We start from the raw sequence: 27,456 nt of genomic DNA on the forward strand, positions 1-27,456 counted from the left end.
AATGAGGTTGCCTAGAGAGAATGAACGGAAAGAGAAGAAGGTCTAGAGGGCTAAGGATAGATCACTGAGGATCATCAAAACCAAGAGAGAGGAAAGGGAAGCCTTGGGAGAAGAGAAGTAGCAGTCAGAGAGAAAAGAGAAAAGCCTGGAGCATATGGTGTCATGGAATCCCAGTGGTCAAGAAGAGGGGGGTGGGTAACCTGCCAAACCCTGCAGAGAGGACAAGGTAGATGAAGACTGCTCCAGCCATCTCACTGTCTACAAGGAGGTGACCACCCTTTGGTCGTCCTCCTTTGGATGCTCTCGACTCCTCCTAAACCTAAACAAATGGTACTTCAAAGCATATACAATCCAGATGTTGATTTCTCTGGAGTCCATCATTTTTTTATGACCTGAATGTTATTTTACTAATATTCCTAAAAACATAGTTGTCCACTTCTAGATAATCACATTTCCATTGTTAACGTATACTATGCTTATGATCAACTAAAAATTATCACATCTTTTTCATGTGAATCTGTCTCATAGTAGATCTATGTATGCATAGCAGACTTAAATACCAGACTTAAAAAGCCTGCGTGTAGGGCTTTATTCCACTTTATTTTGTTAGTTTCAGGACACTTCTATATATGTATTAGTCTTTGAATGGTCAGCTGTTGTCTAAGTTATAATAAAATGAATAGGCATATCTGTATGTGTTCAACAATGTCTATATGAAATTTTAAAAATATCCCTAATAGCCTTGAAATAGATGAATAAGCATAAGCATATTTTATCATTCCAGCATGCTTAGCAAACACATCTTCGATATGGCGAGAGCAATTATTAGGAAAAGAACTATTTGTTAAGTAAACTATTAGATGGAGAGCAGTACTGTCTAGACAGATAAATAAATAACTTTCTTAATTTTCTAATTATTGGTTGACATTAACAGGCAATCACAAGTTTATCCATGTGTCATTCTTGTGGCAATATTAACTCTTCAGAACAAAATAATGGACTTGGAAATAGGAAAACAGGCCTCCAAGGAACAAAGAAAATTGTTCCTGAGCCCATGGTTATTCCTTCATAGGACAGAAGTCTAGCCACCATCACTGCTCAGTTTGTGTCTTATCCAAAAGCACGCTGATGGCTTTAAGAAGCATAGTTATTTATTTTTCTAGAATTCTTTAAGTCCATAGTATCTTAAGATTTTATAGTGTTTTAAAAATAAGTACATTTGGGAATAAAACAGGGAAGAGTATTGGCTTATGTTTCTTCTTACATTTAATTTAGGTAATTGAGAAAATGGGTTCTGTGTTTTAAAAGCATTTCTATCATGGTATCAACATTTAAATGTTTCTAAGATTAATAGATTTACTAAAAACCTTTAGGGAATTTGTGAATTCATGATCCTATTTAAAATTAGTTTTTAAGAATGGCCCTGTGGTTAGGTAAGACTTTTGCCACTGTTGATCTGTCCTCCCACAATGACCTTTGCTGACTTTCCATCCAGCTTCACACTTGGTTTTCAAGGGTCTGTTCCCCCAGGAAGCCTGCCATGTCTTCTCAGTTAACCTCTCCCACGGACGTGATCCCTGGCGCTCAGGGTTTGCATTTGACACTTCCTGTTGCCTCTTGAGTCTTGTACTGATGCAAAACAGCTTTTCGAGCATTTGTATTTTGAGGCTGAAGGCACTATAAAGTGCCAGAGAAAAAAGACAAAATACTGGAACTAAGACTGGCTCTGATTCTTGTTGAATTTCAGGGCTATTTTGTGAACAGTCCTGCTGGTTATTGAAGATAGGAAGCCAAAACATTTCAGCATTTTAAAACATTTTAAAATTGCTGGTGAGTACCCAGAGGAGAGAGAAAAATTAGAGATGTGTTTTATCATTCTCTTAATTATCCTCTCTTTAAATATTCACAAGAGCAAATATACCCGAAGCTGCAGATGTGTTTTGAGTTACATGGTTCTTTTTATACTGAGTAAACTATGTTTTAAAGTTTAAGCTTCTTAAAAAGCTCCCTTGCAATTTTCCTTGTGCTTGAGTAGACCGTGTCTGTCAAACTGCTGATGTAGTAACTGAATCTTATCATTTGATTGGATTATATCATAATTTAATACCTAAAACACAGTGAAGGCCATGTTCCTTTACAAATGAATTAAATTAGAGGAGAACAAAATAAAAAGTAAAGATTGATTGTCAGTTGAAATGATTATAAGATTAAAAGGTTGAGTCTCGGGGAAACTAAGATATTAAGTAGAGCAGTGCTTCTCAACCCTGGATACAACCTAGATAGAATCACTTAGGGAACATGGAAACAGCAGCAGCAGCAAATACTGTTGGCTGGACCTCTTCCCCAGAGATTCTGATTTAGTTGGGGCCCAGGTATCAATTGTTTTTTTAAAGCTCCCCAAGTGATTCTCATGTGCAGTCAGGTTTGAAATACATGAAAATCCAAGCTATTTAAAGAAAGCATTTCTTGGTAGACAAAACGTACTGACTACATAGGTATTTGACAAGAAGATACAAGAGAAAAAGATGGAGAGAAACTTTTAGTGTAAAGTTAATAGAGGTTTACAATCCATTATTGACAGCTCTGCAATATAAAAGCCCTGAAAAAGAATAGGGTTTCATAACTTACTTGGTGGCAAAAATCTAACCTAAACTGAATATATTTAGTAGAAAATCCTGAGGCCTTTCCTAGTCTGTCTTTATCCCATTTAGTATGAATAATCATACATTTCATTGCAGAAAAGTTTTTTTGGCGGGGGGTGAAATAGAAAAGGATAGCTTTATTACTTTGCCAGGCAGAGGGGGGCACAGTGGGCTCCTGCCTTTAATGTGTCCCCGCAGAAATATTAATGTTACTGCCCCAGACGTCACTGAGGGTGTGCCCTAGATAGGGTACCTTTCTGAACTATATAAAATGTTGAATTCTGGAATACATCTAGCCTCAAGGGTTCAGATCATAGTAGGGAAGGCTTGTAATAGGGAAGACCAGTGTAATAAGGTACTTCCTGTCAGATTAAGAACAATACATTTCTTCTAATTTCCTAGGCAGTGGTTTAGCATTAAATAAAAACAATGGCGAATGTCAGAACATGGCTCTTGGCTCTATATGTCTACACTTTTTTTTGAAACTGATCTGAGAAGAGGGTTCCACTTCTGTCATGTTGAGAGAAACTTATGTTAACCAACAACACAAGTAGATCAAGTAGAAAAAATAATCATCTCTAAAAGACTTTTCAGCGTAACCAACTACCGCCAAATGTAATGGTTTAAAGCAACACATACTTATTATCTTAACCAGTTCCTGAATGTTAGGAATTCAGGAGCATCTTAGCAGGGTGGGTTTTGCTCTGGATTGTTACCAAAATGTGGGCCAGAATTTCAGACACCTGAAGACTTGACCGGTGCTGGAGTGTTATATTTCGTTTTCAGTGCCAACAGGTCCCTTATTGGTACTTAATGAAAATTCTAGTCCCTGTTTCTGCAGTTGTTCAAAGTTTTAGTTTTCAGTATAAACCTAACAATTATTTGCTAAAGGAGGCTTTGAGTCCTTCTAATATGTTCTGAAGATTTCTGCTGCGAGTCCCTTCTTCCTGGGGAGTGCCTTCCCTTTGGATTTCCTTGTCCTTCCTCAGGCAGCTTTTTCTCTCCCCTAGGTTCTGTCTCTGTTCTCTTAAGGTTACCTCTGCATCCACCTCCTGTGGATCACTGAATGGGTGTTGATGGCCCTGGATAGTGTGATGAAAAGATGGCTGCCTTGGAGGAGCTTCTGCCCAGAAGACAAGCATTAGTCACAATTGAAAATGATGAATTACATCGTTGCTTGTGTGTTTAAAAAAAAAAAAAAAAGTGCGGGGAAGATGCTCTAGGAGCCTCTAACGGGATCTTACCCAGTCTGTGTTTTGCTTGGTCTGTTCTTCCCCCTTTGTGTTTTGGAGGAAGAATAACCTACCCTTGGGGTTCTGGTCAGGAACAGTTTCCCTCGGGGGCAGAAACATAACACTTTTATGTCTTCCCTGACTGCAGATGTTCAGGGGATGTAGTGTAGTACAGTAGAATAATCTCATTTACTTTATGTGGAAAAATACAAAAAAAGGAAAAAGCTTGGGTTCCTTGTAACTTTAACTGTGAAGTTCTTCTCTTTCTCACTGCTCATCTCTCATCTTCTTGGCTTCCCAAAAAGTGCTATGTTGGTTTCTTTCTCATCCCCTTTCTCCCTTTCTTTCTGTACCAAATCTTTGAAAAGATGTAGTTTTATACAGTTTTGGGAATATAACAGTTTCCTTTTCTGAGCTATTTCTATTTTGAGCCTTATTTCTAATTTGAGAAAGAAAAACTGAAGCTCTCATGATGAGAATATCAAGTATGGAAAACTGATGGAGGGTGGAGAAGACAGTTTTTGATCCTCTGTATGCAAATTAAGTGATCCACCTTCTGCATCCTTTTCCATCTCTGCTTTTTTCCTGTCTCTGAGCCACAGTGGAGTCTTCCCTAGAAGCTCATAAAATCAGGAAGCCATCCACAAGGTCCCAGTGAGTGTTTCTAATCTGCATCTTTGTCTACCCCCAAACATTTGTGACACTGTAACAGAGGAAAATTCTGAAGAGAGATGCTGTTACTACGATAAACCTTACACGTAATTTCAAATATATAAAATAGGCACTCATTTATATTTTATTTTGTTGCCGTTTTATTACTACACATACAAGTATTTATAAAGGCTTTCCTCTGGTTAATCATCACTCCTGTCTCCCCCAGCTCTCTTTTCCCCCATAAGTTCTTCAACTATAAATTCTTCTACCCATGAGTATTTTTGGGTCTCAGACTCCCACGGTTAGAAAGGGACGGATTATCTTCTGATTACAATATAATTTTCCTGAGAAAGTCTTAAGGAATCGACGAATCAGTTAAATCAGGAGTATATATACCCTTTTGAATGGCACTCATACTAGCCAGCCAGGGAAAGCACGGCAGTAAAGCAGTATGGCGGGGGCGGGGGCGGGGAAGCTGCCTTCTTCAGGGATGATGATACCCTGGTCATTGTGAAATTGGTCCTAAACAGAGTCCCAGTGACTCACTGGGCTACTTTTGCCTTCACGTACATCAGTGTAAATTAGATTGATTTCAATAGCAAATCTTTAACCTTGAGCTTTCATGCTCTGCCTTTAAAAATATCATTAGTATAATAAGCTGCAGGACCCTTCCAAACTCAGTATCACCACCCCTGCAAACACACACACACACTCACACACACTCACACTCTTCTAAGCTTAAAAGATTGTGTCCTGAAGAGGAATGAGCTTGCTTATTATGAAAATTTTTTGCTGTCAAACATAGATTTCCCAAAGATTATCCCCGCGTTATCTTTTTTTTTTTCCATGTTATCTTTGAAAGTGACTGTGGTTATCTTCTTTGGTCTCTGTTTTATGTTACTCTTTGAGAATGTTTTTGAGAAAGGATTTAAGCATATGTGTTGGGGGGGGAGAGAGAGAGAGAGAGAGAGAGAGTAAGCAAGCAAAAATCTGGACAAATGAGTGAGGTTTAAGGCACTTAGGGTATTAAAGGTCATCTTGCCTATCCCCATTTCACCTGCCCTGTGTGTTGATAGCACTTGCTTTTATGCAGCATAATATCTGAAATGGTTGCTGTACACCTGTGAGGCCTCAAGTGATCCTTCATTGTATTCAAACAGAGGTCAAATTAAACTAGGATCACCTACCTCAATTTTTCTAGAATTTCTCTATAAACTAGAATCTTTGAGACATAAAGAATATTTAATATCTTTGCCACAGTATTTTGCCTGTTTTAATAATTTATTTGCATTATTTCTGAATGTTACACAGTTATGTTTTTGAGGTACTTCTCATCATCATGGCATAAGTACCCATGTTTTCCAATGTGTACATTCTGGCAACTGTTTAATTTCTCTTTAAAGTAAGTCCATCAGATTCTATGAGGGTTGGCCTAAAATTCCTATGCAGAGGTTTTTCCGTATTATTAAAAACAAATAAACAAAAACATGGCAGCAAACTTAATGCAACAGCTCTTAACTTTGGTTGCATATCTAAAAACAAAGCTACATTTTTCTTATTCTAATTTGGTTTTTCCCCCTAATATTTTATTAGGTGCAGAGAGAGCTAGCAGCTGTTATTGCTTTGAAAGCAAGGAAGTCTGGTGAGTAGTCTTTCATGGGGCTGGAGGAAGGTTCTGATTCTTTGGGGATATTTCACATGTCCTGTGGTTGTGAGCAGTTGAATGTATCTCAGGAAGCTTTGGTATAAAATGCAGAAAAGTATCTCCATTATGTTTTAAAAATTATTTATTCTACCATCAAAATAGCACAGGTGTATATCTCGTTCTTTAAAACTAGATATACACCGCCTTGCTTTATTTCATACTTCATGGAAAAGTGAAATTAAAAATTTAAAATGTGTTTGTAGTCCACTGCAAGCATGGAAAAAGTCTCGGTACCCAGCAAAAGAAAGCAAACCACATTGCATTACCTATCATAATGACAGAGGAAACTAAATAACATAATGGTGGTCTCTTTTTTATATTTTTCATCTCAAAGTAGCCTCTTATAAAAATAATTGAATTGTCTCATAACATTTAATAGCAAGCGTTTTCCATAGGGACTGATTGTGTGGATCTGATTCCTAATACCTTAGGAAACAATCTGTGGAGGTAAGAAGTGGAAAGGAAAAGGGAGCTTTCAGATACATCTTGAGGAGAGAAAGCCAGGCTCTGCTGAAATTCGATATGAAGTAGAGACTCAATGAGGTAGAAAAAAACTTGCTTTGCAAGGAGGAGTGTCAGGAGGAGGCATCCTTTGCTGTTCAGAGGCAGGAGGTCACTGCTAAAGTCTTGTTCTAGTTTAACTTTAATGTTCAACTAGAATAAGACTTAGATAATGTTAAACTAGATGTTAAAGTAGAGTAAGACTTTTCAGGTGAACACTCTATGACAAAGTCAAAGAGTTGCCAAAGTTTGAAGAAATAAGTGGAACAGAAATGTCTTCAGAACAGAAATCATACATTTTACATCTTCCTTTTTCTAGCTAGAAACTGTAAAAATTTGCTTTTCTCTCAGTGACCTCTGGAATCAAACACACCTTAGTATGAAGCCGCTTATTGTGTTTATACTATATCTTTGTTGATTTGGCTGATGTAGAGGATGCAGAGACTGGGTGCTGTAAGGGTGGTGGAGAAGAGACTCAAGGAACAGTAAGCTGGACCCACAGAGCTCAGGCAGTGTGAAAAGGGCTCCTCCGAGGACAGGGATTAGATCATGGGTATCTGCATAGGTGGAGGCCAAGATGGAGAAAGGACACCAGTATAAAGGTTGTAGGAGGGAAGTCTTAAAAATAACTTGTGCTAGAGCTGATGGTGGTTCCTGTAAACATAAGGAGACAAAACTTACAGTCTGTATGAGTTGGGATGACAGTGCCTTGGAGGATAGGGGTTAAAAAATTCTTTTCTTAAGTTTCGGAAGAAGTTGGGAAAATAATCAAAAACATATATTCTTGGGCTTCCCTGGTGGCGCAGTGGTTGAGAGTCCGCCTGCCGATGCAGGGGACGCGGGTTCGTGCCCCGGTCCGGGAGGATCCCACATGCCACGGAGCGGCTGGGCCCGTGAGCCGTGGCCGCTGAGCCTGCGCGTCCGGAGCCTGTGCTCCGCAACGGGAGAGGCCTCAGCAGTGAGAGGCCCGCGTACCGCAAAAACAAACAAACAAAAAGTAAAAACATATACTCTTGTCATTGCTGGAGAAAAACAGAGCAAGTAAATACAGATGGGTCTGGAGAAGGGGGTTGCTAATTTTCACAGCGTGGGATGGGAAGGCCCCCAGTAGGGCACATTTGAGCAAAGACGTGAAGTCACTGAGGGGTGAACCTTGTGGACATCCAGACAAGAGCCCTGGGCAGAGGTGTGTGAAATGAGTTTGAGGAACAGCAAGGATGTGTGAGTGGCTGCAGCCAAGTGAATGAGGCAGGTTTTGGGTGTCAGGCTAAGAAGTTTGAACTTTCTGGAGGTGAAGAGAAATGAAGAGGAGTAAGCAAGACCCACACACAGTAGCTTGTGCAAAGTAAAAGACTGGTATGAAGTTGACTTTATTACGCCATCACGTTAACATGTCTGTTTTCCTTACTCATTTCATCTGTGGAGCTTGGAGTGTGAATACTACATTGGCAACCTCTCAGGGACAGAGTGAAACACAAATGCACCAAGGATGGGGACATAAATTCATAGTTTTTCAGAAAAGCCACTTTTCAGTGCGTTCTAGCCTGGTTACTCTATAAGCCAGTAACTCCATGATTGGAGGTCTAGCTTTGGGCGTGATCAGAGACGCATGTGAAGATTCAGGTAGAAGAAACCTATTTCATTGCTTATTTTAACAGTAAGAAATTAGAAACAACCCTTAAGTTCCCATAATAGAGAAATGGTAAAATTGATCAATGAAATGGAATGTTAAATAGTTTTTTAAATGATATTTCAAAGAATTAATACAGTAAAATGTTCAGTGGAAAAAAGTGTGTGCAATGAGCCTGTATTACTTGTCTTTATCAAAATGAAAATAGCTTCATTTTTTTCTTCTTAGTATAGCATAGTCATTGAAAAACTTTGGTAATACATGAATGTATGAAGAAGAAATTGAAAAATCACCCATCATCTCACCAACAGAGATAACCAATAATACTCTTTTCTGTATGTATTTACAGATATTTCTCTATTAATATGTAGATATTTTATATATAATATATGCATTTTTATAAAAGTGATAATTTTTTACATGTGCTCTTTTATTTTGTGATAATTGTATATTCACGTGCAGTTGTAATAAATGATAAGGGATGACACGTTCCCTTTACCCAGCTCCCCCCAATGGTAACATCCTGTGAAACTCAAGTACAGTGTCACAATCAGGATATTGGCATTGATACAAAACACTTACATCACTGTAAGGATCTTCCGTGTTTGTCTTTTATAGCTACACTAACTTTCCTCCTACCTCTGTTTCCTCTTTAACCTCTGCAATTAGCAATCTGTTCTCTATTTCTATAATTTTGTCATTTCAAAAATATTAGTTAAATGGAATCATACAGTATGAACCCTTGTAGGAGTGGCTCTTTTCACTTGCCATAGTTCTCTGGAGATTTATTCAGGTTGTTGTGTATATCAATGGTTATTCCTTTTTATAACTGAATAGTATTCCATCATATGAATGTGCTACACTATATGTAACCATTCACCCATGAAGGGCATTGGGGTTGTTTCCAGTTTGGGTCATTATGAATAAAACTACATGTGTAAGTTCTTGTGTGAATGTAGGTCTTTATTTCTCTGGACTAAATGCCCAGGAGTACAATTGCTGGATTGTTCGGTAATTGCATGTTTTGTTCTTGTTTTTGTTTTTTGCGGTACGCGGGCCTCCCACTGCTGTGGCCTTTCCCGTTGCGGAGCACAGGCTCCGGACGCGCAGGCCCAGCGGCCATGGCTCACGGGCCCAGCTGCTCCGCGGCATGTGGGATCCTCCCGGACCGGGGCACGAACACGTGTCCCCTGCATCGGCAGGCAGACTCTCAACCACTGCGCCACCAGGGAAGCCCTGCATGTTTTGTTTTTTAAGAAACTGCCAAATTGTTTTCCAGGGTGGCTGAACCATTTTACATTCTCACTAGCAACGTATATGTGATGTAGGTTTTTGCATCCTTGCCAGCATTTGATGTTGTCGCTACTTTTTAAAATTTTAACCATTCTAATAGGTGTGTAGTGACATACTAAAACTGTAGTTTTAGTATGCATTGCCCTAATGGCTAGTAATATTGAACATCTTTTCATGTGTTTATTTGCCATCCGAATGTCTTCTTTGTGAAATGTCTGTTCATGTCTTTTGCCCATTTTCTAATTGGATTGTTTGAGGGTTTTTTTACTGCTGAGTTTTGAGATTTCTTTATTCTAGATAGCAATCCTTAGGCAAGTATTTTCTCCCAGTCTGTAGCCTGTCTTTTCATTTTCTTATCAAAGTCTTTCACAGAGCAAAAGTTTCTAATTTTGGTGAAGTCCAATTTATCAATATTTTTTAATGGATCATGTCTTTGGGTTAAGTCTTTGTCTAGTCTCAGATGCCAAAGATTTTCTCCTGCGTCTTTTTCTTCCTTAAAAGTTTTTATAGTTTTATGTTTTATATTTGAGTTCATGATCCATTTTGAGTTAGTCTTTATATAAGATGTGAGACTTATGTCAAGATTCTTCTGTGTTTGTTTTGGCTTATGAATGTCTAATTTTTCTAGCACCATTTATTGAAAAGACCATCTTTTCTTCCATTGAATTGCTTTTGCACCTTTGTCAAAAATAGGTTGGGCATATTTTTGTGGGTGTATTTCTGGATTCTCTGTTCTGTTCCACTGAACAGACTCCATTGGTATCCATCAGTACTAGCCTTGATTACTGTATCTATAAATCCACTTTTTATAGGATTCATTTTCATGCACTAATACAGCTCTGTATCATTTTTGTTAGCTGTTGTATGTTTATATTGATACCATACAACTTATTAACTAATTCTTTGTTGTATGTTTAAGGTTTTAATAGTTTTCCTATTATGAATGATAATAGAAGGGCTCGAAGATATATTCTCGTATATATCTTTTTGCCCTTTACCAATTAATTTCTCATAATAAGTTACTAAAAATGGATTGCTGGGTCAGTAGCTTGGTATGGAGAGTGTTAAAATTTTGTTTTTCATGTCTAAGACTTCAAGTCATCTGGAATTTATTTTAGTATATGGTGTCAGGTAGAAATCCAGTTTTATGTTTTCCTTATGCTAAACCAGTTACCCCAGTAGTGTTCATTGGATATGATGCTGACTCTATCGTATATAAAGTTTATATATATATGCTTGAATTTATTTCTGGTCTCTGTATTCCTTTGATCTATTTATTCCTTTGACTACACTTTCCTGTTTCAGTTACCAACACTATAAGAAGACTTTTGGGGGATTAAGGGGTAAAGCAAGTTTCTTCTTATTGTTCTGTTTTCTTCATAGCTTTATTTTGTCAAGTTCCATGAAAACCCCTATAGGGATTTCTTAAAGTGTATTGAATTTATAGGTCATCAGATAAATCTGACACTTTGGAGATAAGTATTTGCATTCATGAACCTAGGATATCGTTCCATTGTTTTCAGATCTTCAGTACTGTCTTAAAAATTTCTCCGTAAAGCTTTGTACATTTTTTTGCTTGGTGTATATTTTGGTATCTTGTAGTTTTGGTTACTATTATGATTTAACTTTTTTTTAAAAGTTATACTCTTCTTATTTTGTGAAGGTTTCTCATTCTCTGTCTTTCATGACACTGTATAAAAAAATAAACTTTACGTTTTAGAGCAGTTGTAAGGTCACAGAAAAATTGAGCAGAAAGTACACAGAGTTCCCATATCCCCCCTGCCCCAACATGCACAGCCCACTTACTGCCATCATCTCAGAGGGGTACATTTGTTGTAATCATTAATCTACATCGACACATCAGTATCACCCACAGTCCTTAGTCTACTTTAGGGTTCACTCTTGGTATTGTACATTTTATGGGTTTGGACTAATGTATAATGACATGTATTTATCATTATAGTGTCACACAGGATAATTTCACTGCCCTAAAAACCCCCTCTCCTCTACCTGTTTGTGCCTCTCTACTCCCATCCCCTGGCAATCACTCATCTTGTTACTGTCTCCATAGTTTTTGCCTTTTCCAGAATGTCATATAGTTGGGATCATACAGCATGTAGCCTTTTCAGATTGGCTTTCTTCACTCAATAATAGGCCTTTAGGGTTCATCCATGTCTTTTAATGGCTCGATAGATCATTTCTATTTAGCACTGAATAGTATTCCATTGTCTGGATGTACCACAGTTTATGTATTTGTTCACCTCCTGAAGGACATCTTGGTTGCTTCCAAGTTTTGGCAATTATGACTAAAGCTGCTATAAACATCTGTGTGCAGGTTTCAGCTACACACCCACGAACACATAGTTTTCCACTACTTTGGGTAAATAGCAAGGAGTGTGATTTCTGGATCGTGTGGTAAGAGTAGGTTGAGTTTTGTAAGAAGTTGCCAAACTTCTTCTAAACTATCTTCTGACTCTACTATTCTGCATTCCCACCAGCAGTGAATGAGCATTCCTGTTGCTCCATATGTTCACCAGTGTTTGTTGTTGTCAGTGTTGCACACTTTGTTGTTTTACTTTGCATTTTCTTGATGATATATGCTATGAAACATCTTTTCATGTGCTTATTTATTATCTTTATATCGTCTTTGGTGAGGTGCCTATTAAGGTCTTTGACCTATTTTTCAGTCAGGTTGCTTGTTTTCTTACTGCTGTTGAGTTTTAAGAGTTCTTTGTATATTTTAGATAACAGTCATTTTTTCAGATATATTTTGCAGATGTTTTCTCCCAGTCTGTGGCTTGTATTCTCATTCTCTTCACATTGCCTTTGAAAGAGCGGAAGTTTTTTATTTTAATGAAGTCAAGCTTACCTTTCTTCTTTCTTTCATTGATCCTGCCTTTGATGTTATAGCTGAAAATTCATACCATACCTAAGGTCATCTAGGTTTTCTTCTATTACATTGTAGAAATTGTATAGTTTTGCATTACATTAAGTCTGTGATCCATTTTCAGTTAATTTTTGTGAAAAGTGTAAGGTCTGTGTCTAGGTTCTTTTTATTGTGTGTGTGTATGGCCAGTTGTTCCAGTACCATTTGTTGAAAAGACTATCCTTGTTCCATTTTATTGCCTTTGCTCCTTTTTTAAAGATCACTTGATTATATTTGTATGGGTTTATTTCTGGGCTCTGTATTCTGTCCCATTGACCTATTTGTCTATTCTTTCATCAGTACCACACTGTCTATATTACTGTAACTTTATAGTAAGTGTTGCTGTTGGGTAATGTCAGTCCTCCAACTTTTTCTCCTTCAACATTGTGTTGGCTATTCTGGGTCTTTTCCCTCTCCATATATAGTTTTGAATCAGTTTGTTGGTCCACATCTATTATCTTTTCTAATTGGTTACTTTTGCTGTATGAGAACTCATGCTTTTGTGGCTAGCAAAAGTGTTGAACTCAAATGAATTCCAGTAGCTTGTTTTAAAATTATCTTGGGTTTTTTGAATGGGCAACTACAGCATCTGTCAATTATGACTGTTTTCTCTCTGTCTTACCAATCCATATAACTCCTTTTTTTCCCTCATACTATTTCATGAGCTAGGGTCCTATGATGTAAGTTGAATAATAAAAAGATAGTTGGCATTCTTATTTTGTCCCTGACAAAACTGAATATGTTTTCTGATTAGAAAAGTAGTGTAAGCAAAGAAGATAGTTTTAGAGAAAAACAGACTTTTCTGTCATACATTCCGCAAACCACAACAAGTTTGGGAAACAATCTAGGGGCAAAAATAACCAACAAGGTGATATTAAAATATTCAGAGAATTCAAATATGGAAATAAGGAGATATCTACCTGATTCGCCCTACGCTCTCGCTGTTTGAGTTGGCATTGAGAGTGGATGAAAAATAAGTGGCAAAGTATGAGAGCCTAAGTCATAGGTTATTGCCTTCATTCCTTTATCAAATTCTAACTGAGCACCTACTGTATGCCAGGAACACTGTAAGGCATGAGGGTACAATGGTGAGCAAGGACAGATATGGTTCTTGCTATTTTTAAACCACAGTGTATGTTTCATGAATAAAAAACATTAAGTCAATAGCTGTCTGAAAAAGGAAAATGGATTACTGAGTAGTTAGGAGATGATAAAATGAAGAACTATTAAGCACAGCCTTAATCAAACAGAACTGTAGCTGTAGAATGGTACTTCCTGTGTATGCTCACTGCTGTTTTTTAAAACTATTTTGAGTTTTTTTTTTTTTTTAAGGAAGAAGAAAAAGAAGCTGGTATACTTCTAATTAAAAAAGTATTAAAATGATAGTTGTCACATCTGGGGCTTGACAGAAGGAATTGATGACCCTAATATCTGTCTTGCAGTCAAACTGTTAATTAGGGCTCAGGTGGTCATGCCAGATTTATGTCTCACTGCGAAGGGTTATTAAAACAAGAATTAGTATAAAGAAAAAGTTTTTGGTTTCAGCTCACCATACAAACAGAAATAAAAGTAACTGTCAATCAATAGATTATATAAATGATTCAAGGCTCTAGCTTAGTAAAAAATCCATTTTGTTGTAATTTTCTAAGAGGCCATCAAGATGTGCCTTTAGTTTTCTCCTCTAAATGCTAACCCTAGTGAATGTGAATAGCATTTTAAGGCTTTACAAGATTTTAAAAAATTAGCACAGATATCTTTACACTTCTTTCTTTTTTGTTGAATTGCTTATTCTACTGCTAATTGCTCACCAGTTAGAGTCTTGGGAGATATGTTTCTTCCGCTTTTCAAGGGAATCTACAGCCAAAGCATGTTTAGCTCTCATTATCTTTAGATCATATGAAATTTGTGCCATGGTGGGCTTCTATTTCTGGAAAGCCAGAAATCTCATATTGGTAAACCCTCTTGGCAGTTTTTATGTTTCGCTCTCTCTGCCTAGACCATATCTAGTTAAGTGTTTTAAAACTAGGTAGCAAGGATATTAATGTTTGGGAAAGAAAGAAGAGGTTCTAGGCTCTGTTTATACCATTAAATGTCATTGTGACTTTTGTAAAGTGATTCCAATTTGTATCGTGAGGGGGTAGGTGTAGAATGTGGGAACCTTAGAGATTCCTTCCAGCTCCAGTGTTTCATTATAACAATGAGTATTTTCATTAATTTCCTTCATTATCCTTAATGGAGTCACAACCTTGGGAATATTTTATTCAGGACTCTTTTAGGTATAAGCGAGAGATAAACAAGCTGAAAACCACCAAGGAAATTTACTGTCTCAGGGCATCTGTGGAGTTAATCAGTCTCAGCAGAGAGAACCTCTTTCTGGTAGGTCCAACAGAAGTCTTGGTGGGGACCTCGGTGGAAGGGTGGAATGCCCATCTCTGTAGCAGTGGACACATGGTTGGAGGGCAGGATAGAGAGGTTGCAGGATGAAGAGGTTAAGTCAGCCTCCCACGAGACCCACGGACTGAGGCTAGGGCAGGTGTGGCTCCCCAAAGAAAACCAGCGCGGTGTTTGACTTTATCTTTAATCCTCTCATGAACACATTGCTCATATATAGGAGAATGCACAATAAAATGGGATTTTAGAGTATAGATGGTAATAATAAAATTAAGGGGCAGCAAAGACAGGCTTACGCGCTGGTACGTTTATTGCTATCTCAAACTCCTTCTACCTTTCTGGTTTTCTGTGACTAACTTGTTATTGAAAAAATTTAAATGCTCTAAAAAGTAAAAACTGTAGGGCTTCCCTGGTGGCGCAGTGGTTGAGAGTCCACCTGCCGATGCAGGGGACACAGGTTCGTGCTCCGGTCCGGGAAGATCCCACATGCCGCAGAGCGGCTGGGCCCGTGAGCCATGGCTGCTGAGCCTGCGCGTCCGGAGCCTGTGCTCCGCAACGGGAGAGGCCACAACAGTGAGAGGCCCGCGTACTGCAAAAAAAAAAAAAAAAAAAAAAAGTAAAAGCTGTAGTAGTCTTCTCTTGAATAATTTTTTCATCTAATCTCTAATAATGAATGTTCAAGCTAGAAAATACTAGTTTATAATGGCACAAGTCTGTTAGCTGTATTTTAAGCAATTACGATATTATGCTTAATTTTTAGTGATATTTCCAATCACTTAAAATTTTCCAAGTCTTTCCCAGCCTGTCCTTATAGGGCGCACCTTGTCCTCTAAGAATTGACATTTCCACATGGTTTGCGTTGTGTCCTTTCCTCCTCCTTTGCCGCCTCCCGGATGCTGTGGGGGCAGTGGCCATCACTCTCCTTCTTGGTCAGCACAGACCCACACTGATTGTCTTGTTAGCCCCACTAACAAATGTGCTATTTAGCATTTGTCAACCAAGAGGAAAGAAGTAGCATGTGTTTTCCCCTAAAATATTCAACACAACATTCTGGTCTTCCTGATTGATTGATGATCTACGATGTTTTCCCAAGAAGAGAGAGCTTTGCCTAACACCACGCTGATTGCTGAAGTTTGCAAAATCTCCACCCGTCTTTGGTGCAATAATAACTCCTGTTCTGACATTTCCAGAGACTCTTCTGCTTGCTGACGGATTTTGTACATTCACATCCCATCTCCACCAGTGCATATTCTTACTGAACAGTGATCAATTCAGCGGTTGACAAGTTGTATCTTCCTTTTTTATCTAATGGCATAAAAGCATAATAAGAGTCTTGAAACAGTAACTCTCAAGGCAGTGCAAAGTTAAAGGTTACTTGAAAATGTAAAAATCTTACAATCCAGAAAATAATAACAACGGTAAAACCCAGGAACAATTGAAAATGCATGAAGCAGACGCTTTGTAAATTTTTCCTAACTCTCCCACTGGGATACCAAGAAAATTGCCTTTAAAAAAATAATCCCATGACACTGTCTTTTGTAATTAGAGCTATTAAGTCGAAATGATAAATAACCATTCAGTGACATACATTAAAAGAAAATAGCCCTTTGCCCTCCTTTCTCCTGAATAACCAGAGATCTGAGAGTGTCCAGCATAGGAAGTTGCACTCCTTTAACCCTGAGGGTTGCTTAGAATTTAGGAAATTACAAAGCAAGGCAAGATGATTTTGTTTTTCATCCTTCCCCATGGTCATGTCCATTAAGAGAGTAAATGGAACTGATTTGCCAAGGAGGTGAATAATTATAATAACCACAGCAGAGTGTACTCGGGAATGCAGGGTTTAGAGGCCTCTGTTTTAAAAAAATGCGCTGCAGGGGCACTTCAGTGGCGGTAGGTAATGTTAATAAGGCTCCGTAGACAAAGGTATTTATCGCTTTAAATGGGAGCTTGTTCATGTTTTCGGGAATCAGATACTGGGAAGGAGAACTGAGCACCGATGCTCCTGAGTCTCGTGTGGTCCAGGACAATGATTTTACGTCATTCAGATTCCTACCTGTTATTGCCTGTGTTTTATAAATGCGGCCGACCCTTGGGAAACGGTTTTCTGAGGTTTGGAGCAGAAAGGTGGGTGGAAGGGGAGAGAGGAATGAAAGGGAGACTCAGGTTTTCTATTCGAGTGTAGAAAAAATGGCTGCTAGCACTGCAGCTCCTGGGAACGTATTTTCTGTGAGGAAACTAGATGAGTATAATGAGTGTACCCTGTGCATAAATTCAATATTAGTTCTACACCCAAGGTCAAATGAAAGTTAATGACCATTTGCACACCAGAGATCTGAAACCCACATTTTCTTTCTTTCTCATAATGACAAAAAGGAGAGCAATTTATATTTAAATTGCTTTAAATTTCAAAGCATAAACACAGAAGTCTCCCTGGTGCACTTCTTTCACCAGTGAAACTTCCTGGCAGGGCTCGACTTTCATAAAAAATGTGCTCCCATCCTATGGCAGTTCCCCAGTGTGGACCGTTTTCTGTTTTCTGTGGAACAGCCCTGTTCCTACCCTGCTGGGTTTGTGACACCAAATCAGAGTCCAGCAATGCAATCAGGGCCACTTTCTTTAATGATTTAGGTTTTGGATTTGTTGAGCTAATTAGCTGACTGAGGCAACTAATGGGTGTCTTTAATACACTGTTGACGGGGTAGCTTCTCCAGAGCCTGCTAGCTCCTTTGTTCTTGGTCTTCTGGGGTTTGGGAGCTGCTTCCCAGAAGAACATGTGATACATGCCACCCTGCATCTGGAGGCCAGCCTGAGAGGCTAGTATGCTAATTATGAAGTGCCCCAAAAGGACGAGCATCCACTTAAAACCCTGTATCTGACTAATTCTGTGGGCTCGAATAAAGGTGTACATTGATGGGGGACGGGGTGCATGGCTGAGGGCAGGGAGGGGGATTGACCTGTGATCCATTTTTACAATTTATAATGTTATGACTGCTTCTCTGTATACCCCTAAGGTACCAAATAAAAGCAGTCTGTAGATGTTTAAAAATATTAAATATTAGAATAGTTAAGGAAATATTAAAAGAAAAAGATGATTGGATAATTAAATGGAAAGCTATGGCTAATGGCTAAAATGATCTCTTAGGAACTAAAATATTCCTTAAGATGTGAAATCCTTGCTATATACCGTTTTTGTAAAGTTATGAAATTCTGTGGTCTGGTGAACACAGTCTGCTACCAAATCTGGCAGGCCTGGGCATGTAGTCAGGAAATCTTTTGATTCTTACACGGGCCAGTGTTCACTCTGGCAAGTCACTGGCTTCCCTCAGCCTCAGTTTCCATTTTTTATAAAAGGAAAGGTTGGGCTTGGTTGAGGCTAGGGGCCATGCTGGTCCTGCAGGTCAGGTCCTAAGTACCAAGTACTGGGCAGCTTTACTTCTCTTAAGCATACATTGCTGTCTATTTAGTAAGAACGTAAGAATAACAACTGCTGATAGCTTAATTTCTTTTCCAAACATTTTTTTTACTTTTAGACTTTTTCCTTAGTGAAGCTCTACACAAGGTCCTCTTTCTAGCCCCCCCCGCCCCCCATTCAGGGAATATTCTCTGCTGTCATTTGTATTGACAAGTAAGAGGTATCAAGGGAAATCTTTGTCTTGGCCACAGAACCCAGGTATTGTCCATCATTCGTCACATTAAAAGACTAATTGTATAAACAGCCATGAAAATGGAGCTGTTCTCAGTAAAACTGAAAATGACACGGGCACAGCGTGTACGAATATAAGTTAAATAACGTGTTATAGTATGTAACACAAAGCACGCAGTTTGATTCAGCTGAATCCTACCAGAAAAAGTGATGCCGTGACAACAAAAAGTGAAATTTACTTAATGTACTATTCTTTCCATTTATGTGACCCATAAATGCTTAACATTTGAGAATTTCTTACTAAGACATTGTCTTTGTAAGTGGCTAGATAATTGTGGTTCTAGCTACATGGGATTTTCAGATAGTTATAAAAATACTGCACTTTTAATACTGCAGTGATTGAAATCTGTTTTTGGAATGAGATTGGTGATAGAAATTTTGACCCTGGCGACAATGAAGGCTTATATTGTACAACTTCAACTTCAGCATATACATTTTGACATAAGTCCTTTTGTTGGAGATGAGGAAACAGAGATGGATAGATATTTTAAAGAATAATCCTAGGTTTCCTTCTGACCAGTTGCATCAGAATTCCTCGTTAACTAAACGAAATTTTGTTTTTCTAAAGCAGGGCTCCTCAAATTTAATTTGCCTAGCAGTTACCTGCAGCACCTGTTAATACTGCTAATTCCTGCCCTGTCAGCACCCCTCCCCCACTCCAATTGAGTTTGGGTGGAGACCCTGGTATCTGAATTTTAACCACTCTTCACTCCTAGGTGATTTAGATGCCACGTTTTGACAAACACGTTCCGAAGTCTGTGTGATCTGCAGTCTCAGAGAGTGAGTTGGTGTTTTATAAAGGGTGTTGGTCCCATGAACCAAGCATGGTAGAGGGAATCAAAATGTTACTTATGCTTTTGCTACTAACTCATTTATTGGGCACCTGCCCAACATTTTAGTCTTTCTTGACCTGAATGGAAATTTTGTCATGGGAATGGTAACAGAATTAAAAGCTCTCATGGCATTGGCAGTGAAACCTTTGTAAACGAAGAGAATTATTACCAGGCTTTATTTGGTGGGCAGACTTGGGAATAAGCAAACATTCTCACTGAAGTTTCTACATGAAACTTAGCAGGAAGACATTTGTGTGGGGGTGGGGTGTTCCACTAGTTTAAAGAGGAAGTGAATTTAACCTTGGCTTTGAATAAGGGCACCTGAACCAAAGCCATATCTCATAAATTCTCCAAGTTGACAGAACTAAAGAGATTGTCTGGTTCTCCTTTTGCCAAAAAGGTGCCAACTTCTATCTGTTAAAAATGCAAACATTTAATAGAAACAAAGCATTTGCTTTAAGACCTATTAAAATTAATGGAGGAAGTTTAGACCTTATCATGTTATTGTTTTCTAGTAGAAAAATGACTGTGAGAAATTTGGGATTAATGTTTTTTTTTTTTTTCAGTAAACATTTGATCTTTTTATTTTAAGATGCATTCTAGGTATTCCGTGTATAGGCATGTGGAGATAACAAGAAGGATACTGTATAATTATTATCTCTTTAGATTTTACAATATGTTTTCATTGGTGTTATTATGGAATTAGAACCTAAATCCAGAAATTAATAAGCTGTTTAAGATTTTCCTCCTCAGTGCTAGCTGTTACAGTGAGATTGTTACCTTTTTACCCTTAGGAACAGATGGAAGTTTTTAGAGATGTTGCCCATTATCTTCCATTCTAACTGCAATAGAGAGAAAAGCATGACAGATAGAATTGCCATCTTAGTTTTATATGTTCCTGTTTTCTTCATTTTGATTTTTAGTTTTGTTTTCATGTGTTTAAAAGGCCCATTTCTATATCATAGTTCTGAAGGTAGAGCTAAGTAAAGGTTCTTTTCCTCTGTCTGAGGGGGACCTCATAGAGCAAACACACATTTACATATATTAGTAACAAAACAAACTTCCACCTTCAGGTGGGGGGCATTAGGGGAGATTGGAGATTGTCCTTAGTTCATGGCTGGAAACCCCTCTTGCTCACAGTGGAGGTGGGTTGGTGGGCATTGTCCCAAGCAGGCTGTGGGCCCCGGGGAGTGTCTGTCTACCTTGTCTGGTCAGGCATTAGAGCAGCACACCTAGGCTGTAGGCTTGGACACTGGGCACCTTGGACCCTTTGGTCCTCTCAGAGTCATCACTGAAACTAACTACAGGTGTGGAATTCAGGCTTATCATTTGTACCTAAATCCACGTTGTTGAAGCTGCTTCATTTTACGAGTAACGTTAGGCCTAAATGAATCAAATAATTTCAGGGTTAGTCTTGTAACCAAATGGACAGTCTAGTAGTTTTATCAATTTTATATGAAAAGTCAAAATACATATACTTTTATTTGAGAGGAAATATGTCTGGCTTAGTGCCTTCATCATGGATGTGAAAAGTAGTTTGGGCTGATAACCAATGCTGTATCAAAACTTTTTTCTTTCCATATATATCCTGGTTTGATTTTCTTATCTGGTAATCTTATGCAATTATTTTATTTTATGAGCCATTGGAGCATTTACACTAATAGTCAAAAATGGTAATGTAACAGATTGTCAGAGGTATTCACTGCACTGAAATATAGGTGGGAAATGCTTTGTTCTTCGTTTTCAACAGCTATGCTATATGGTCCTATCTACTGCCAGTGAGCAATATTTCAGCTGTTTCTGATTTGAACTTTTGTTGTGGTAAATGTTCTGTTCAGGATGTTGGTCCTGCCTGGACCTAGTTTAAATCTCCTCTCTTGGACCACTTGACTTCTGGCATGTGAGGTGGTTGGAGCCCCATGGTGCCCCTGGGCTCCTCTGGTCTCTGCAGAGGTGCCCATGCCAGTGGCTGCTGCCTTGTGGGATTTGCAGCGGCAGTCGGGGGCCCATCTTGGCTGGGTCAGTGTCTGGACCTTCCTGGCTCTTCGGCTCCATATTGCCTCTTGCTGGAACTGTAATCCCCGCTGCTTCCCTGCTACATGCTCCAACCAGCCCCTGGCCCTTTTTGAGGGCAGGCTCCATCACAGGCCTCTGTTTCCCAGGCCATGGAGACACTTCTGAGTCCTTGCAGACTTCCCGGTCAGGGAAAGAAGAGCAACTCAGAAAAGTGAGCTCTGCCCCTTTTTGCCCCTAGCCTTACGATGCTCACTGCTGATCCACTGTGTGTTTGCTGGCCACTGCGTGGGGCTGGGGTAGGCTTCAAGGCAGTCTCCCCTGTGTGCCACGGCCCTGTCAGTGTGTAAACCAGCACCCGCGGTCAGTGTCCCTTCAACCATCTACTGACCTCGGCCTCAGAGCCCAAGCCCACCTGGGGGAATCAGGACTGCTCTGACCTTCTGTCTCTGCTACCTCTTTCCCCTGTCCCAGCCCACGGTCCACTTGCAGCAACACGGGGACAGCCTTGAGCTTTTCTAGCCCATTACTTCCTGACTGTCCCCTTGAGGGGAACAAACCTGTGGCTTAGCCATCCATCCCAGGAGAAAGATCTGTCATCTGAGACTTCTAGAGTTAGTTCTTGATGTGCAAAGGAAGGTGATATTCTCTACAGATTTTGCCCTTTCAAGTCTGTTGTCTTGCTGCACAATTCTACCGTGGGTGTCAGAATACAAATGTTATTGGCTTCATTTTTTTTTTATATTCAAGTTTTTTATTTTTTTAAATTTATTTTTTATTGAAGTATAGTCGAATTACACTGTTGTGTTAATTACAGCTGTACAACAAAGTGACTCAGTTATACATATATACATATTCTTTTTCATATTCTTTTCCATTGTGGTTTATCACAGGATATTGAATATAGTTCCCTGTGGTCTACAGTAGGACCTTGTTGTTTATCCATATTGGCTTCATTTTTATGTTCTTTATCTTCTGCTCTACCCCAGCTGTAGGTGGGTCTGATTAGGAAAAAGTTTCCATCCAAGGATGAAAATTCAGAAGAAAAAAGCGCATTACATGTTTTATACCATAAGTAGTAGCTACCCTTGATTAAGCCCTTGACCTCCATCCTTTCTTCCACACGCCCACCCTGTGGGGTCACGGTTATTATCATCCTCTTTTGCAAGTAATGAGGTTCAAGGTTGGTGAGTTGATATCACTTGACAAAGGTCGTATACTAGAAATAGCGTAGGAATGATGCTGTATTTTTTCCCAACTGTGTAATAAAAGGAAATTTCTTTAAATTTTAGCGGGATAGATTTCAATGAAGGTTAAGGAAAATTTTCAAATCTTCTTTCCTGGCCTCCTCTTGGCCTGTCTGCTTCCCCCCTCCCCCATTGATTGATTGATTGATCGATCGATTGTACCGTTTGGTGTCTTTGCTTGTATTTGCAAACACAAGGACTCTTAGGGGATTCTTGGTGGTTCCTCTGTATGTTTTAGAATTTCACTGTGATGTCAAGGGAAGCTTCAGCAGTAGAACTGCTGACCATTCAGGAACAACAACAACAAAAAGAATGAGCATCATGTGAGTAACAGAAAGTTGTAATAAACGTTATCTTTGAAATGTAGGTTTCTTGTCTACTGTAAAACCTTAGTTAACAAGAGTGTCCATGTAGATCTAACCTGTTGTGTTTTCTGGTTTACAGTCCCTGAGGCAGAATTTCTTAGCTGTAAAAAGGAAATTAAGGGATTCCCTGGTGGCGCAGTGGTTGAGAGTCCGCCTGCTGTTGCAGGGGACACGGGTTCCTGCCCCGGTCCGGGAAGATCCCACATGCCGCGGAGCGGCTAGGCCCGTGAGCCATAGCCGCTGAGCCTGCGCATCCGGAGCCTGTGCTCCGCAACGGGAGAGACCACAACAGAGAGAGGTCCGCGTACCGCAAAAAAAAAAAAAGGAAATTAAGAGACTCAGTTCAGTTCTGGCTTAGTCCCTTACTGTGAAGTAGTGGCTTCCAGACGCTCATTTTCTTATTCTGTGAAATGGAGCAAAGGGCACCTGCCTCTGGGACTCTTGGGGACGGGAGAGAGTTAGATGGCCTAAAGCATGAAGCTTCTCACTGGCATGTAGTTAGGCTTAGAAATAACTTTCTTTTACTCCCTAAGATAAATCTTTTAAAATTTTAATTGCTCAGCAAAACTGTACAGAGTAGTGGAGTGCACTAGGATCTTTTTTAATGAATGAATGTCTTGCAGTGTCTGAGCATCATTGCTGCTCATATCTTTTATCACGTGATCAGCCTGAACCTGTCCTGTCACCAGAGCACAGTCCTTGCAAGGCACTTAAAAAATGAAATGCTAAGGTTAATTCGTTTGTTTTTCATTGAGGTTTTCTTTCTTTTTTTTAAAACATTTTCTAGAATCAATGTTTTTTTTTTTATTTTATAAATTTACTTATTTACTTTTGGCTGTATTGGGTCTTCGTTTCTGTGCGAGGGCTTTCTCTAGTTGTGGCAAGCGGGTGCCACTCCTAATCGCGGTGCGTGGGCCTCTCACTGTCGCGGCCTCTTGCTGCGGAGCACAGGCTCCAGACGTGCAGGCTCAGTAGTTGTGGCTCACCGGCCCAGTTGCTCCACGGCATGTGGGATCTTCCTGGACCTGGGCTCAAACCCGTGTTTGCTGCATTGGCAGGCAGACTCTCAACCACAGCGCCACCAGGGAAACCCTGAGGTTTTCTTTTAGTTGGATTGTATGCAAGCCATCTTTGCATTAAAAGGAAACTTGTTCATTTCTGGTACATTTCCTCTCAAGAAGGGCAAGGGAACAGGCTGCTGGGCTCAGGTACTGATGAGCTCTTTATTACCCTTGCCAATGGAGCAAATATTTATGTTCTAATTAAAGGATACACTTTGCTCTGGTGAGATTATCATTTTTCTCTGTTGAATAACTTTTCCGTTGGCTGGACATGTATTAAATGTTACTCCAAAAAAAACACCTAATAGGTAAAAACCTGTGAGGAAGTGGAGGAAAGGAAGTTTGGAGGGCCGCCTCAACGACAAGGCAAAGGCCTAAGAGTTGAAATGGAATCCTCTGTGCCTGAGGGCAGGGATAAATCATGCAGTCGGTGAGGCAGCAGGGAAGCAGCCAGAGTCCCTCTCCGTGGCTGGAGGTGTCTCCAGCCAAGTGTGGGAAGTGTGGAGCGTCTGATGTGGGAGATGGCAGAGATTCTAGCCTCCACACTCTAGGTTGATTATGATGTCTGGGTGCCAAGAATTTCCAGAATTATCAGCACACCTATATTCAAATGTTAGTATACATTTCTTTTACGCAGCAAACGTTTATCATCTGCTCTGTACAAATCCCTGGGTTGGGAGGCATGGCTAGAGTTGGAGGGGAGGGGATGTATAGGAGAGCTTACAAATAAGTATGTCATTATGGCTCTAATTTTCAAAGAGACTGAAGTCCTAGTAGGAAATTCAAGTCAATTCTTGCTTAGATTGTTTGTAATAAACGTAATGATGGTGATGTTTCCTTTGCTCACATCGCCTCACTTGCTGCTAAATGACTTCCGAGTTCCTCAGCCTAACATCCAAGGCCAACTAACTCTTCCAGCTTTGTTCTCTGCCGTTTCCCAACACTGTCCTGTTCCCTGGTCCCATCCCGTGCTTTTCTACACCTCACGTCTGTTTATGCCGATTCTCTACGTAGACTGCCTTTCCTCACCACCTCGTTCATGTGTCAGAATCTACCTTTTCCTTGAAGTCTCTTTCATAATCTTACCCTCTCCCTCAAACTGGGTGTGACATTTTATTCTGTTTGTATCTGTTTGTTTCTGAATCGGTCACCTTTGTTCAGTTAAGTAGACCAATACTCAGCAGCACAGTTTCTAGAAGTTATTCTCTCCCCTTGAGGAATTCGTGATATAGATGAGTAAAGACAGATGTTTGTGTAGCTAGTTATAAAATACTGAGATGAAAAAGCATAACTGTGTAGAAAAAGAGCTTTGTTAGGCCAGGAAGGAAGGACTCCCCATTTTGTCGAGGACCAGGGGTACAGGTCGTGAAGACGCGGAAGGATTCTCACTAGAGGGATGGGGTTTGAGCTGGAGAGCCCAGTGGACAAGAATTTCACCTGGTGAAGGTGGCAACAAGGGCATTCCAGGCTAGAAACAAAGAAATGTGGGGCGTGCCCTGGGAGAGTGTGAGACCCAAATGCCCAGCCTTCAAGGCCAGGTTGAGGCTTCAGCCTGAATGACGGCCAGTGTTTAGTAGAGTAGGGAGCCCAGGTGTCAAAGCTCTCAAACCTGCACAAACTTGGGCGGAGCCCTACTGCATCAGAGACGCTGGGATCAGGCTGTGGAGTCTGATTTGGCATTGAGCTCCCTGTGTGACTGTCGTGTTCTCCAAGGGGTGAGAGGCAGGAGTCTAAAGGGATTGGGGGGGGCGTGGCAGGATCAGACTGGCGATTTGGAAGTGGACCATCTGGGTGGAGAATGTATTGAGGGAGAGGCTGGCTGATAAGCTGTGGCGGTGGCCCCTGTGAGAGGTGGCGGGGTCATGAGCTGTGACAGTGGCAGGGAGGGAGAGGGATAGAAACGTTTTGGAGGTACAAGTGACAGGATCTAGTGAGAGATGGAGGCGAGGGATGAGGGGAAGGAAGAATATGAAGACGCCTGGTGGCGATCTGAACTAAAGAACAGGCCCCCAGAGGAGGAAGAGGCTTGTGGGATATAGTGAGGTTCATGCATGTGACCTCAGACCTTTGTGTCCTCACATCGTACTAAATAGATGACTCTTTCTTGAGGGCAGAGGTGGTACCACTACACCTATCATAGCAGCTTGTACGGAGCAGACACGTGACGGTCTGTGAAATGAACATCCTCAGTGTGTAACCAGAGATGCAGGCCTGGAATTCAGAGAAGAGGGCAGAGACGTAGACACAGCTTTGGGAATAACCCGCATAACAGGGAAAGTTGAAACCATAGGAACAGATACGATCACTGAGGAAAGAGGCAAAGAGAGAAAAGACAGCCTGCAGAAAACTTGCATTTTCAGAGTTTCAACATGATAAGGACCCAGAAAAGAATTTTAAAACAACAGTCTCAAGTTCAGCTGACAGGCTGAACAGACTGGGGCAAAGATATAGTGGTTATTGGTCAGCTTTCAAAGTGAAGTTCAAAGGGCACTGGATGGGCCAGATTATAATAGTGAAGTGTGGTGGGATTGTAAATTGGTGCAGCCACTGTGGAAAACAGTATGGAAGATCCTCAAAAAATTAAAAATAGAACTACCATGTGCTCTAGCAATTCCACTTCTGGGAATATATCCAGAGGAAATGAAAACACTAACTTGAAAAGATATCTATACCCCCATTTCATAGCAGCATTATTTACAATATCCAAGACATGGATGCAGCCTAAGTGTCCATCAGTGGATGAATGGATATAGAAAAAACCAAACTCAGGGAAAAAGACATCAGACTTATAGTTACCAGAGGCAGAAGGTTGGCAGAGGGGGAAATGGAGGAAGGTGGTCAAAGGACACAAAGTTCCAGTTCGAAGGTAACTAAGTACTCGGGATGTAACGTACAACATGATGACTGTAACTGACACTGCTGTATGTTACATAGGAAAGTTGTTAAGAGAGAAAATCCTAAGAGTTCTTATCAAAAGGAGAATTTTTTTCCTTTTTCTTTTGTTTCTTTTCTTTTTACTGTATCTATAAGAGAAGATGGATGTTAGCTGAACTGATTATAGTAATCACTTCACAACATATGTAAATCAGACTATCATGCTGTACACGTTAAACTTATACAGTGATGTATGTCAATTAGTTTTCAGTAAAACTGAAAAATAACAGACAAAACTTTAAACAGTAAAAAAAAAAATAATAAAAATGCTGTATGGAATGACTCAGTGGTGACTACCGACCACTATTGTTCAAATTTTCCTGCAA

General features: G+C 39.8%; 1 protein-coding gene across 3 annotated transcripts in view; it reads left to right on the plus strand.

The window, feature by feature from the left end:
* The window catches only part of RAPGEF5 (Rap guanine nucleotide exchange factor 5), a gene marked incomplete at its 5' end in the record, with an annotated part of 214,139 nt that overhangs the window by 75,107 nt on the left and 111,576 nt on the right, over positions 1–27,456 (plus strand). For all 3 annotated transcript variants that reach the window (XM_082846352.1, XM_082846354.1, XM_082846353.1), the window contains one exon: positions 6,122–6,170. In XM_082846352.1, coding sequence (XP_082702478.1) covers positions 6,122–6,170 — 49 coding nt within the window. The remainder of the gene's footprint in view (positions 1–6,121; positions 6,171–27,456) is intronic.

Source organism: Leucopleurus acutus (assembly GCF_964270905.1).
Source record: "Leucopleurus acutus genome assembly, chromosome: 9".
NCBI lineage: Eukaryota > Metazoa > Chordata > Mammalia > Artiodactyla > Delphinidae > Leucopleurus > Leucopleurus acutus.